The sequence below is a fragment of the Nematolebias whitei genome, chromosome 5, assembly GCF_014905685.2.
Source record: "Nematolebias whitei isolate Nwh7 chromosome 5, NemWhi1, whole genome shotgun sequence".
NCBI lineage: Eukaryota > Metazoa > Chordata > Actinopteri > Cyprinodontiformes > Rivulidae > Nematolebias > Nematolebias whitei.
This window is the reverse complement of record NC_056502.1, coordinates 37430017-37445247: the sequence shown is the minus strand read 5'-3', so window position 1 is coordinate 37445247 and position 15231 is coordinate 37430017. Positions and strand designations below refer to the sequence as shown.

At 40.8% G+C, this 15231-nt stretch overlaps 1 protein-coding gene across 1 annotated transcript in view; it reads right to left on the bottom strand.

The window, feature by feature from the left end:
* LOC119410401 (proprotein convertase subtilisin/kexin type 6-like) overlaps nucleotides 1-15231 on the bottom strand; it is a 300210-nt gene that overhangs the window by 36862 nt on the left and 248117 nt on the right. Inside the window, exon 13 of the mRNA XM_037677312.1 lies at nucleotides 170-280. Within this exon, the coding sequence (XP_037533240.1) occupies nucleotides 170-280 (111 nt within the window). The remainder of the gene's footprint in view (nucleotides 1-169; nucleotides 281-15231) is intronic.

The following is a 15231-nucleotide window of genomic DNA, read 5'->3' as shown; positions in this document are numbered from 1 at the left end:
ATATATATATATATATATATATATATATATATATATATATGACTTGTTTACTTCCTGAGCACTTCATTAAAAGTTGTCTAGTGGTTGATGATATATTTTATCAACATGTCAAACCAACAAACACATATACAGACATAGGTGATACTATTAATAAACAGGCTCATTTCACCTGGCAGAGTGAAATGAGACCTCCTGTGTGCACGTCCTCTGTGGAGCAACACTGTGGAATAGAGCTGCCTGCTGCACCATCAACGCAGCATCCAACAATCCAAAGCCGTACCTGCAACAAGCAGAAAGAGCACTCTTCAGTTTGTGTTTGTGGTCAACATATCCATGCTGTTGCATGTACATCCTCACATACATGTGCTGCAGGCGCAGACAATGTGCTAATGGCTCCAAACACGAGGAGGCAACAAGTCGGCAATGGAGGCGATGCTGTCCGCAGACACATTCACTTCCTACCGACTCGGCTGCTGTTTGTGCTGCCTGTAATTGTCTGGAGGATTGAATTGGTGCAATGTTCCATCTTGCCGACTGTAATCAAGCCTCATTATTCATTCCTTACCACCCCAATTTTGCTGGAGACACAATGGGTGACCTTTAAGCAGTGCCTCCGCCTGGTGACTGTATGACCACTGCCTGATCATCCTCTCATTTCCACTTTACTAATCATCACTTTTCCAGCAATCTTCTCTCATTTTCCCTCTTTGCTCCATCTTTTCCAGCAGACATCTTGAGGTTCAGCGTTCACTTTAATATCTCCTCCACTCTCCTTCATCAAACCAAAATATCTGCTCTGTGTCTTGATGAAGCTGAAATCACAGTTTTCATAGTTTCTGCCTAATATCCCGTCAAATCTTACATTTTTATGCACTTTCTCTTTGATTTTTAGGTAAAAAAGCAATCTTCAGACTGAGTAACAAGGAATCTCCATCTCCTCTCTCCTTTTGGGAATTCAGAGGGGGTAACAAACAGCTAATTTTTGCCATTATTACCATTCAGACCATGTGCTGTTAATCTGCAATAAGTGAAATTCATTATCCTGATGAAGGGGTCTTTTGGAGCAGCGAAGAGAAGACAGAGACGGGAGAAAGATGAGCGTGGATCAATAACTCAATCTGTTGCCCTGCATGGGGCTCTATCAGCTCTGTCTCAGACTGTCAGAGCATCTGCGGAGGAGATGCTGGAGCTGCAGCCCACACTGTCGTCCTCCTCACAGCACGCTGTGCAATCAATGGACACAATCTAATCAGCCACTATCACCACCAATGACTTTTAGCATGTAGAGGACCAAGGATAATGGCATTAGGCAGACCGGTGTGCAGGGTTAAATTGAGCAATGTATGTTCAAGGGCATTCAGGGGTTTGTACAGTCCAAGCAGACAGACAACAGGTGGAGAGAAGAAGAAAAGTGCTTTTTATATCAATAGTGTAAAAGGTTAGAAAAAAAATGAAAGTAGACAATCTTTAGTGAATTACAACGAACGATTCAAGAATTTCAACCTCTGTTGTTTCCTCATAGCTGTGATAAAAATAATTAAATTCAATTCAGTTTATTTATATAGCACCAAATCGCAACAAAGTGGGCTCAGGGCACTTTACGGAAACATTCACGTACACACAAAAGCCAGTCAGTAAAGTTCTCTATCTAAGGAAGACAAATCTATCTAATCGTTTATTAAGCAAAAGGTAGACTGAGGCACACTTTTACTATAATTTTGGCAAACAAATAATTGTTTTTAAGTGTTACTCTTGCTAAATTCTTGTTAAAGTCCTCCCGTGCACGCTCCCGCAGCCCCCATTTGGCAGTCCATCAATTTTTGGCACAACACCGGCCCACATTTCCAGGTTATCAGTGGTGACGCATAATAGATGCGATGTATATGGCGAAGCGACAGGGCGGTGCGACGGGTACGGCGGAAAATACGGTACTTAGTGGTGACCTTTGTACCCTAAATTCCAGCAACACCCCCCACAGAATGCCTCATGGAACATGATGAGTGTAAGTCTTCTCCAGATCTACAAAATACATGTAGACAGTCATAGCAACTCTGCAAGAGTGAAGATCGAGTCCAACGGTCCTCTGTTGCACAGCCAGCCTGGAAACTATATTTCTTCTCCTGAACCCGAGGGTCGACGGTCGATTGGAACTTCTCTTTCAGAGCAAACTCTCCTAAGAAGGCAGAGACGTATCATCCTTTTCTAAATATTTTTATTTTTTTAAACTGAAGACAAAATTATAATTGTTTCAGTTTGCTGTGAGAAAGTAAGGCTGGTTCCTTGGGTTTTAAAGCTCATTAGATAAGGAAACACAACGTGTTTTAGGATGCTTGCAGACAGACTTTTAGCGCTCAGACAAGATATCATTGCAGCCGTTAGTTTGTCTTTCACGACAAACACAATTAAAACAGGAGAGATCTGGCACAAAGGCTGCAATGTAAACAGAGAACTACGGTTTCGCATAAAGTCTCAGTCCAAATGTTTGGATGCACCTCCTTATTCAAAATGAATTAGGAAGCAGATAAACACTTTATTTGTCACACATCACACCTAAACAAGTTAATTATTTCAGGGAAGTCTATGAAATCTAATCACAATAGAGCAAAAGCAGACGAGCACGTTTGAATTCACCGACTTTACATGCAACCAAACCTTCATCAGCTTCAGAGCCCCCCCCCCCCCCACACACACACACACACACACACTCCACATGTTTCTGCACATCGTCAAGAATGTTAAGCCTCGCTGCTTTTAAATGTTGGTAATAATCTCACAATAGATCTGTTGGAACAGTTTAGCAGAAACTAAACATCTGCTTCATTTGAGGAAACAGCTAAACTGTGGACTCAACTCTTTTCTCCTTTTGTTTTGACTTAGTGATCGCATTTGGCACAGAGTGCATAAAAATCTGTCTCAAAAGCATCATTTTGATCAAAATGTTGTTATTGGGCACCAAAAGTCAGACTTATGAGTTTCATGAAGAGAGAGCCATGCTGTCATCATCAGATAACTGTTGGGTGGAGGAGGGTGGTTTTACTCTAACTGCGTGTTGTGGTATTCAGAAATAGCAAATTATTGTAAAAATTGTAAAAAAAAAAAAGTCCTTAAAAACTTTGCTTTGAATCAAAGCACCTGCCCTTTCTGCCATTGTTCAGAATTAAAGCAAAAATATTAAAAACATTTTGGGACGCTGTCATGTTGTGTTTTTGAAACCAGAGTCTGCTCACTGGGAATGTGGGCCTGCACCCGCCATATGAAAGTACTGCATACACCTCCCAACTCCCTAACAGAGCAGTGGAACATGACACTTATTAAGCCTTAAAAATATAATAAAACTTTACAAAACTGATTTACTTGTTTGGTTTATTGTTTTTGTACTATTAGTGCTTAGTGTATTTCTTAGTTCATATCTTAGATCTTATTACTGTTTGTCTTTACAATTTATACTTTTGTTGGACGTAACTGTGTACACAATTTTGTTCCATCACATGTACCACATGTGATGTGAATAATAATAACGAGATGGTGTAGAGGCAGGGCAGCCGGCCCGGGACCTGAAAGTCCCAGGTTCGATCCCTGGTCACTGCACACCTTGTGGTGTCTCTGGGCAGCACACCTCATCCCTAAAATGCCACCAGGCGCTTTCAATAGCTGCCCACTGCACCACCTGGTGGTGAATGGGTTAAATGCAGAGATTAATTTCGCCATTGTATGGAAACATAGTGATGACATTATTATTATTATTATTATTAATAAAGAAACCTTGACCTTGATCCTTGAAAAGGGGGTGGGATTTAAAAACTTGTACTTGAGCAAGCCACTAGGGAGCGTTCATCTTTTGTGGATAACCTACTAAATACTAGATTTACTAATTGCAAAAATAAACATATTGAAATTTTACCACATGCAGCAAAATGAAATGATTTTATAAGTTTCTTCATGAATTCTTTATATATTTGGGCGTGCATGTCCTCTGGCATCCATAAAAGGACACTGAAGCACCTTTAACACCCTTACGTCCCAATTGCTAGACTGCCACCATCATCCCAGTCCCAAAAAGCTCTACAGTGACTGGTCTGAATGACTATCGGCCAGTGGCCCTCACCCCGATAGTTGCTAAATGCTTCGAAAAACTGGTCATGACTCACATCAAAACAACCATCAACATCAACGAGGACCCTCATCAGTATGCATACCGTGAGAACCGATCAACAGAGGATGCAATCTCCTCTGTGGTCCACACTGCGCTCAACCACCTGGAGCAGAAAAACTCTTACGTCCGTATGCTCTTTGTGGACTTCACATCCGCCTTCAACTCCATGATCCCCCAAACCCTGATGGACAAACTATCCACACTAGGACTAAGCCCCTCCATCTGCAACTGGGTACTAGACTTTTTAACAAACAGACCACAGTTAGTGAGGATCCACAACCTCTCCTCCACCATAACCCTCAGCACTGGCTCTCCTCAGGGATGTGTGTTGAGCCCCCTTCTGTTTACTCTGCTCACATATGATTATGCAGCTACCCATCCATGCTGTCACATTGTAAAGTTTGCAGATGATACAGCGGTGGTGGGATGCATCACAAACAATGATGAGTCCAGCTACGGGCAAGAGGTGGAACACCTGGAGAGCTGGTGCAGAGAGAATAACCTTCACATCAATGTGAAGAAGACAAAGGAGATGATTGTGGACTTCAGAAGGAACAAAAACACCTACACCCCCCTGAACATAAGAGGATCTGCGGTGGAAGTGGTCTCCAGCTACAAGTACTTGGGTGTACACATGAATGACAACCTCAGCTGGAGCAACAACACCACCAGCCTGATCAAGAAAGCTCCTCAGAGACTCTACTTCCTCAGACGGCTGAGGCGAGCTGGTCTGGGAAGCTCAGTCCTCACCTCCTTCTACAGGTGTGCAGTGGAGAGCATCCTGTGCTCCAGCATCAACGTGTGGCATGGAGGCTGCACAGCTGCAGAAAGAAAAGCTTTGCAGAGAGTGGTGAGGGCTGCACAGAAATCTGTTGGAATCAGTCTCCCCACCATCACAGACATCTACACCTCCAGATGCAGGAAGAGGGCCACCTGCATCATGAAGGACCCCACCCACCCAGCACACACACTTTTTGCCCCACTCCCCTCAGGAAGGAGGTTAAGGAGCATTAAGTGTAGAACCACTAGACTGAGGAACAGCTTCTACCCTGAGGCTGTTAGACTCATGAATCTCTAACTAGAATAATCACTGTGAAAAACCATATCATGTTGCTGCTGATCTGTTTCATGTTGCTGCTGATCTGTTTCAATGTTGATGTGTTCCTGCGTGCACATCTGCTCACACAGACTCATGTTCATGTTTGTGCTGATGTTCAATGTTTTATGTTATGAGTGCTTAGTGTATATTTAGTTGATGTTTTTCTTAGTTCATATCTTAGATGTTATTACTGTTTTTTCTTAGACATTTTATTGTTGGATGTAACTGGGACCTTGTGTACATAATTTCGCTCCACCACATGTACCACATGAGGTGCGAATGACAATAAAGAAACTCTGACTCTGACTCTGACCATTGCTATTTTCATTTGTATAAATTGCAATTTTGACATGATCTGGTGATAATGCGTTGAACCCAAGTGCAGGCAGAGACAGGAGGACTCAGGAGTAAAATAATATTTGATTTTACAAACAAAACAAAATGCTGACGGGGCAGCAAAACTTACGTTATTGGAAAAGAGGGATCAGACCAGACCATGGACATGTGGAAGGAGAGTGATAGTTAATGCCCATATACCAGGGGAGTGAAAACACACAGCTTAAATACTAGACACTAATGAGACGAGTGGGAAACACCGGCAGTGGTTAGGATATGGTTCAGGTGTGCATAGGAGCAGAAACAAAAGAATAGAGAAACACTGGGACGTGCAGAAAGACACAGGACAGACAGAAATCATCTCAAATGTGATTGTAAAAACAACATAATCTCTAATAATTTTAAATCGGTTGAAATTGTTATTAAAAAATTAATAAAGGTTTAGTGTGAGGATCGTTGTAAATAATCTGACACCATTTCTCTGCATTTGATCTTTTTCTTTGGTTACAAAAATTAAAACAATACCAGGCATGTCACCATGTGTAAAACTGGTACTCCATCTTCTCATTTAGCAGAATGACCTTTGTTTGCCACAATCATCCTGTTTAGTGATTAAATATACTCTCCCACCTTTTATTCTGCAGTGAGGGCAGTGCACCTGTTAAATCTTGCAGCTCATGCTGATTGATCGCGTTTGCCCTGGCTACATGGTCATAAACCTATAGACATATATCTGATAGATAAAGCTGGAGGAAACGGGTTTACACATGACAGAACTGGATAAAGACTGATTTTATGTTTCTTGCTGTATCAGTGAAACAGCATCGTTAAAATGAGACATTTCTTTTTCAGCCACGTCATCTTCTGCAGAGAATGTGATTTCCACCAATACAAACGTGTGCGTGTGGTTTATAAAGCACGGTGAGCAGTCTAATAACTGGATTTGTACATTTTCTTTTAATCATGTCAGAGATTTTTGGGAACGCTGCAAATATTTTCAAGAATAAACCCACATACTGTAATGCATATCAAGTAATTAGTCAGAAAAGCACAGCCTTCCAGTTTCTGTCGTGTTCTTTCTCCACCTCCTGCGTGGTCGGATGGAGGTTGAGCCAAGTCGACGACGGAGTGACAGCTGATCTTCTGTCCACGCAGCACAGCACGAAGCATGTTAAACCCTTTGACACCACCCCCCTCAGCCTCAAATATCAAATCTGTGGTCCTCGCCTTTTCACTAACTCCACTCCTCGACTGAAACTGCCTTTGCCATCTCTTACCCGCCGTTTGTTTTTATCTGTGGGGGCCCCTCACAGGAGCGCTTTGTAACTGTCGCAGAACCTCTTTCGCTTTCTTTCTTCCATTTTGCGGGCCTTCTCAGCTCCTTTTCTCAGTTGACATTCACACCATCTGCTAAAAAGCAGAGGAAGGTGCACGCAAACCCAACCAGCACCGAGGCGTCGAGATTCCCAGGCTGGAGGTCGCTGGTTCGTTACTGCACGTTGCACCAAAAACACAGATTTTTAACAACCGGTACGTTGCAACTAGACCAGATTTTTGCAGCTACGCAGGCAGCTAGCTACAGATCTCACCCCTTGTTTGCGGTGGTACGTCCTGCTAAGCCCCCCACCCCCAACAGAAGCATCTGTAAAGAATCACTCAAGCCGCACTAAGCAGCTGCCTGTGAGTTAGGTCATTTTCCCAGGAGCCACAGAGTGGGCATTGGCGGGACCTCAAAAAAGAAGGGGAAAAAAGGGGACACCATCTGTTCAGAGCCTGAAAAGGTTGGTGACACCTTCTGTGGTACCAACAACTTCTAATTAAGTGGCCAGGAATACTGCAGCAGCTCCAACCCATGATTGGTAGGCCCGGTGACACACCTCTCCTTCACATCTGGGCTTGTATTAGCGCAAACTGAACGAAGAGTGAAAACAATAACACTTACAATATGATGGCACATGTCTGTTGCAGTCATTAATTAGATTTTTAAACTTTTAATCTTTTTTAAAGCTTATTGAGAGCATAAAAGACCGCATTAGCCTTTTGGTCAAGCCCAGCGTGGTTTGTTTCAGTTATATCATAATGCTCTAATTTCATTAGCATTAGGATTTAAATGAAATAACAAATAGACTTAATACTCCTCTGATTTCCATCGCTCTCGCCGCCAAACCTTCAGCTCGGAAATGTTACTAATTAGGCTTATTAAGTAATTAAGAAGAGGTCTTAATTATATCTGGGCCACTGGGACCTGTACTGTTGTAACCATGAAATGTTGTGCCACGCAGCTCGGCTTGCTTCGCTTGGGATGCCTCACTATTTCATCCATTTAACTCCTCCGAGTGTGTACTTTTTAGAACATATTGTTAGGAGTGAAATTACAGAGAGGGAAACACTCAGCAGCACCAGCCTCAAAATGTCAAGCAAATTACCATAAGAGTTAAAAGTTTAATGAAATATATTGCGGCGAGGAAAATGAGGGGTTGGCTCAGGCATAGACTCAGGAGAATGGGTTCTGTCTCCAGATCCATCAGTCAAAGTAGCAGCCACCCGTCCCTGTTTTATACCAGGAGACTTCTCTGGGAGCCGTGGTGATCTACAACCCATGACCTCACTCTAAGTGTCCCACATATTTTGATTTGTAGCTTTGGTGTTATTCAAACACAAATTCACCAGAAGATGAAAATGGACAGAGAGCTTTTGTTGGACGCACACCAAGGTACAGACTTTTCAGACGTCTACGCACTTAAGAGGAAACAGAGAAAGCATGAGAGGGGGAAGAACCTGCACTAATATAGTCTCGTCCTGTCACAGTGGACAAAGCAAACACAGAATCAGAAGTATGAATTTATGTTGAAATTGTAAGAAAAACACAGTTTAGATGTGATGCTATCAAGTGTGGCTGATCAAATATAAATAAAAGACAAAGTAATGATCCCAAATAAGCTCATGCATGTTTACTGGATTCTATAAGAACTGCTATATAAGCCATAAAAGAAAATGATATGAAATATAAAACGTTTCAAAAATATGAGATGTTCATACATTCAGTAAAACCTTGAATTAGTCAAAAAGAAGGAAAAAAAAAATACATTAAGGACATTTGTAATAAACTGGAACAGCTGAGGAGCAATTTGAAAATGTATGCATGTTATTTACTAATGACAGTATCTTTATAGACCCAGTGGTAGAATAATACCAAGGAACTATATTTAATCTAGTTGTAAACATTTTAGGGTATTTGCAGAGTCTTTTCTCATAACTTTACTTTTTAATTGTCAGGGCCGAGATGGGGTAGAGGTAGAGCAGCCGACCTGGGACCAGAAAGTTGCAGGTTCAACTTCCTGCCATGTACACATGTCATGGTGTCCTTGAGCAAGACACCCAATCCCTAACTGCTCCCCGGGCACCCACATAACTGCCCACTGCTCCACCTGGGTGTATCTCACATGTGATTTCTTTTTTCTTTTTTTAATTGACCCTTTATTCATACAGGTAGTCTCATTGAGACACGAGAACTCATTTTCAAGAGGGACCTGTTTTTGGGAGCAGATGGGGGGTTAAGGGCCTTGCTCAGGGACCCAGAGTGGGGCAAATGAGGGTGGAGGCAGGTGGGGGTGTTTCACCTTTTCCACCCACATTTTTGATATTGACGGTACTGGGAGTAGAACTTGAGACTTTCTGATCACAGGCTCATCTTCTTTAACCTCTGTATGTTAAATGCAGAGAACTAAGGTCATCATCGTATGACAACATACGATGATGACAACACATAGCACTTTAATTGTGTTTCACTACACTGCAGATGAAAAAAAAAAACTATAAAGTAAAGTGCTATGTATTGTCATCCTTGTATGTTTCTAAACAATGGTGAAATTAGTTATTTGTATTTAAACCATCGCATGTGAGATACACCCAGGTGGAGCAGTGAGCAGCTATGTAAGCGCCCGAGGACCACTTGAATACATTCACATGACAGTTTAAGTTATTTCATAGTTACGTGATACGATTTTTCCACTTACAGCGTACAAAAACCCCCCAGCTAGAATCTTATGTTTGTTTTAAACTAAAAGAAAAATAAGTTTGAGCAACTATAGCAATAATACATTTTATTGACAATGTCTATATGATTTAAATGCATTGACAAAAAGACAGGAGAAAGAACTGGAAGTGGCAGAAATGAAGATGTTCAGGTTCTCCTTAGGAGTGACAAGGATGGATAAGATTAGGAATGAGATCATCAGAGGTACAGCACAGGTTGAACAACTGGGAGATAAAGTTAGAGAGGACACACTGAGATGGTTTGGACATGTCCAGAGGAGGGACAGTGGGTATACTGGTAGAAGGATGTTAGAAATGCAGCTGCCAGGAAAAAGACAAAGAGGATGCAGTTAGAGAGGACATGGAGGGAGTTGGAGTGAGGACAGAGGATGCAGAGGACAGAGATGGAGGAGGATGACTCACTGTGGAGACCCCTGAAGAGGAAAAGCCGAAAGAAGAAAATAGTATTTATGTTTTAAGTTTGGTGAAAAAATGGGAATTTAAAAGATTTAACTAAATTAAAAAGTCACAGACCAATCTGTTAAGAGACACCACTGAAAGAAAAAGTCTGGTTTTACAATGTGCCATAGTAATTTAGTTGGGTAATAGATAATATGTGAATATTAGAAGTGTAACACTACAAATGTGCCTCTATGTTAAAAGTGCCTCTATGTTTCAGTCATCATTCAGTACAAATTTGGAACAAAATAAATAAATAAAGAAACGCCAACTGCTAGTTTTTCTCTTCATTTAATCTGATGCAGCCCTCAGAGATAGAGACAGAAAAACAAACCACACTTGTTAGTGAGGAGGCTGTTTGGAAACTGGTTTTGTACAGCAAGGCAGGATTCATTGTTGGTAAAGTCTGCACCAGACTAGGCTGTGGATAAACTGCAAAGAGCATCTTTGATAAAAGTTATTATTATTATTATTAGACCTTTATTTACAGATTAGTTCCCATTGAGCCTCGAAGACTCATTTACAAGAAAGACCTATTACAAACAACATACAGGCAGATGAGAAAAAGAGAACACAAGGATGGGCAAAGCCCCAAAATAATCATGTCTCACACCATTTAATGGCCAGGAAACAGTATAAAAGATGCAAAAAAAGACCTCGCAACATAAAGCTGCAACATCAATAACATCATAATTTCAAAAATGCATTACATATCTAAAGGTTTGCAAGTGTTTTCAAAGTTTTGCATTAGTCACAGACATTTTAAGATTTAAGAATCTGTTGGACTTCTGGCAGGGACCAATGCAGACATGTTCCTGTTTTTGTTTTCTACATTCACCTTATAATCTAGCTGTTTTTAGTTACTTTTCTTTCTTTTTTTAGCCATCCTATTTGATAAAAAAAAAAAATCTGTATGACTTTTTAATGACTGTTTATTGTTGTTGTCTATTGTTGTCATCATTCTTTGTTGAAATCAGATCTCTCTTGTAAATGAGTCCTCGAAGCTCAATGGGATTTACAGTGCCTTGTGAAAGTATTTGCCCCCCTTGAACTTTTCAACCTTTTGCCACATTTCCGGCTTCAAACATAAAGATATAAAATTTAAATTTTTTGTGAAGAATCAACAACAAGTGGGACACAGTCGTGAAGTGGAATGAAATTTATTGGATGTGTCAAACTTTTTTAACAAATAAAAAACTGAAATGTGGGGCGTGCAATATTATTGGGCCCCTTTACTTTCAGTGCAGCAAACTCACTCCAGAAGTTCAGTGAGGATCTATGAATGATCCAATGTTGTCCCAAATGACTGATGATGATAAATAGAATCCACCTGTGTGTAATCAAGTCTCTGTATAAATGCACCTGCTCTGTGATAATCTCAGGGTTCTGTTCAAAGTGCATAGAGCATCATGAAGACCAAGGAACACACCAGGCAGGTCCGAGATACTGTTGTGGAGAAGTTTAAAGCTGGATTTGGATACAAAAAGATTTCCCAAGCTTTAAACATCCCAAGGAGCACTGTGCAAGCAATCATATTGAAATGGAAGGAGTATCAGACCACTGCAAATCTACCAAGACCCGGCCGTCCCTCTAAACTTTCATCTGGAACGAGGAGAAGACTGATCAGAGATGCAGCCAAGAGGCCCATGATCACTCTGGATGAACTGCAGAGATCTACAGCTGAGGTGGGAGAGTCTGTCCTTAGGACAACAATCAGTCGTACACTGCACAAATCTGGCCTTTATGGAAGAGTGGCAAGAAGAAAGCCATTTCTCAAAGATCTCCATAAAAAGTGTTGTTTAAAGTTTGCCACAAGCACCTGGGAGATACCAAACATGTGGAAGAAGGTGCTCTGGTCACATGAAACCAAAATCCAACTGTTTGGCCACAATGCAAAATTATATGTTTTGTGTAAAAGCAACACAGCTCATCACCCTGAACACACCATCCCCACTGTCAAACATGGTGGTGGCAGCATCATGGTTTGGGCCTGCTTTTCATCAGCAGGGACAGGGAAGATGGTCAGAATTGATGGGAAGATGGATGGGGCCAAATACAGGACCATTCTGGAAGAAAACCTGTTTGAGTCTGCAAGAGACCTGAGACTGGGACGGAGATTTATCTTCCAACAAGACAATGATCCAAAACATGAAGACACATCTACAATGGAATGGTTCACAAATAAACGTATCCAGGAGTTGGAATGGCCAAGTCAAAGTCCAGACCTGAATCCAATCGAGAATCTGTGGAAAGAGCTGAAGACTGCTGTTCACAAACGCTCTCCATCCAACCTCACTGAGCTCGAGCTGTTTTGCAAAGAAGAATGGGCAAGAATTTCAGTGTCTCCATGTGCAAAACTGATGGAGACAAACCCCAAGAGATTTGCAGCTGGAACTGCAGCAAAAGACAGCGCTACAAAGTATTAACGCAAGGGGGCCGAATAATATTGCACGCCCCACTTTTCAGTTTTTTATTTGTTCAAAAAGTTTGACACATCCAATAAATTTCATTCCACTTCACGATTGTGTCCCACTTGTTGTTGATTCTTCACAAAAAATTAAAATTTTATATCTTTATGTTTGAAGCCGGAAATGTGGCAAAAGGTTGAAAAGTTCAAGGGGGCCGAATACTTTCGCAAGGCACTGTACCTGTCTAAATAAAGGTTGAATGAATGAATTGAATGACTTTTGAACAAGTTGAAAATACTTGCAAAACAAATTCTCTCAAAATAATAATTGCTGTCGAGGAGTCTGGAAATGATCTCAAACACTTTGCAATTTAGTTTCCACGTCAGAATAAGTAAAAAAATCGGAACAACTTTGGGAGATTTTGCCAACCTCTGAAACAAAAAATGTACTGATTAGAAACAAACAAGGATAAATTATGATTGATTTGAGATATGATTGACTCTGTTACTAAATTTGTAATAAATTTGCACAATGTTCCCAGCAATGCCCTGCAAAAGTTGCAATTTATTTGCAGATATTTTTATAAGTACCAGCTACGTACACGTGATTCAAAGTAAAATTAGCATATTTTCTCACAATTTATGTCTCCAATTATTTGCCAACAGTCACAACCCAGTGGAATACAAACTTCACAATAAAGCTAAAAATAAAAATGTTATTTATTCTTGTCTTATTTATCCACCTGGAATTGTAAACAGTGTCCTACAGGACATGTGTCAAACAAAGTTTGATAAACTCAAAAACTCTATTGCTTGTTTCAGCAGTGACATAGACTTCATGCAAAGTACAAGGCAATACAGAACAACACATCTTTCAAACAATGTGAAAATACAAATAAAGCATTAATCACTCACCCTAACGTTTCACTTGGGTGAGTGCTAGTATGCTGTTCATACACGGGTGGTGCTTATTAAATGCCTGGGGGGTTATTTACCATTGTTTATTAGAGGTAGGTCTTGAAGCTCAGTTCACTTTTCTCCTGTAGCAACTAGCAAAAGACAATTACAAAAACAGTGTGCATACTTTTCCAGGTTGACATCACTCAGAGCACAGAGTATGGAGAAAGAAACAGTAGTTCTCCTCCATGTTAGGCTAATGGCTAGCCTAAAGAGGCATTTTCAATGTCAAAAACCACATGCATATGTGGGAAAAAAAACACCCTACATTGGTTCATATAAAACTCCTACACTTTTGTACACAGATTTTTGTGTAACAAAACCCTGATCAGTGGTACTGATACATTTTTCAGCCTCTGCACCATAAACAGTGTTTTTCAGTGGGCTCAGCACAAATACTGAACATTTACGCAGTAACACCGATGTTGTCTGGTTGAGACAAATGTAACAAACTGAACATAAAAGTTAAAAGGTTTAGTATTAGCTAAAGTAACGTTCTTCACACTGGGATCATGTTTATGAGGAGGTTTTAAGTCAGAAAAACCATACAAGCTGTTGCTTGGCTGTCCATTAGCACAGCCTGGACAAAGACGTCTGGAAATATTTTTATACTCTGTGACTGATGTCACAGCTGATAAGGCAATAACTATTATTAACTATTTATCGCTTTGACAATGAGGAGGTTATCACTTAAAATATCAAACAACTGTTTGTAAAAAGACAGAGTTGAGGAGGATGCGTGTTGCACAGAAATAAAACTGTTTTCTTTTTTCTTCTTCAGTTTTTTAAGTCCCCAATAGCAAAATAGCAAAATTGCTATTTCCACATGAATTATGCATCAGTGGGTTTGGAAGAGAACAGGGTCCCGACAGCCCCCTCATCCACTCCTCGTGTAGCTCAGTGGGGTGCAGTTGGGTGATGTGTACGTCTGTGTGGAGGGGGTCGGAGCGAGGGGGGGTGCAGGCACCCCTCTGTTTGCCTGCTGCATCCCTCTGCTGGGAGACACGGCACCCCCTGCAGGAGGTGCAGAGCTCCACTTCCCCCAGTCCCTCAGGGCCCCCCCCCCCCCCCCATACACACACATACACACACACACACTGTGCACATTCAGTCCTGCTTATTGGCTGACCCATCAATCAAACTACAAGCACAAACATATAATTACCATAAACATGTTGCATTTCCGACAGTTGGTTACGTTTCTCGAGGCTTTATAATAACGAGACTCTAAACATTTTGGGGAAGGTCTCTCTTGTAAATGAGTCCTTGAGGCTCAATGAGACTAACCTGCATAAATAAAGGTTGAATGAAAAATGTGTTGCCAGCCAAGTTGAACCATGGTGAGCTGCTTTTAGAAAGAGCTTCATAAGAAGCTAAAAATAGAAGAAAAAAAAAAAAAAGAAATAATGTGCTTTGTTTAAAGCAAATATACAGTTTAAGTAAATAATCAAGCAAGTCAAAGTTTAGTGTAACTTCTGTCTTTTTCAAATGAATAAAAATTTCAGGCACCTAATACAAATCCTGATCAACAAGAAGACTTCATCTTCCCTCCTCACCCACTCCAGCATGGAAAAATATCCTGTCTAAATAAAGGTTGAATGAACGTGTGCTCTATCTTTATTACCCTACAATTACCTACATAACAAACAATAGAACTGCATAACTACACTAAAAACAAGGCTTATTGGTTTGGTTAGTGTGTATAAAAGCATTTATTAATTATCTACTTGCTCCTCAAACACACACACACACACACACACACACACACACACACACACACACACA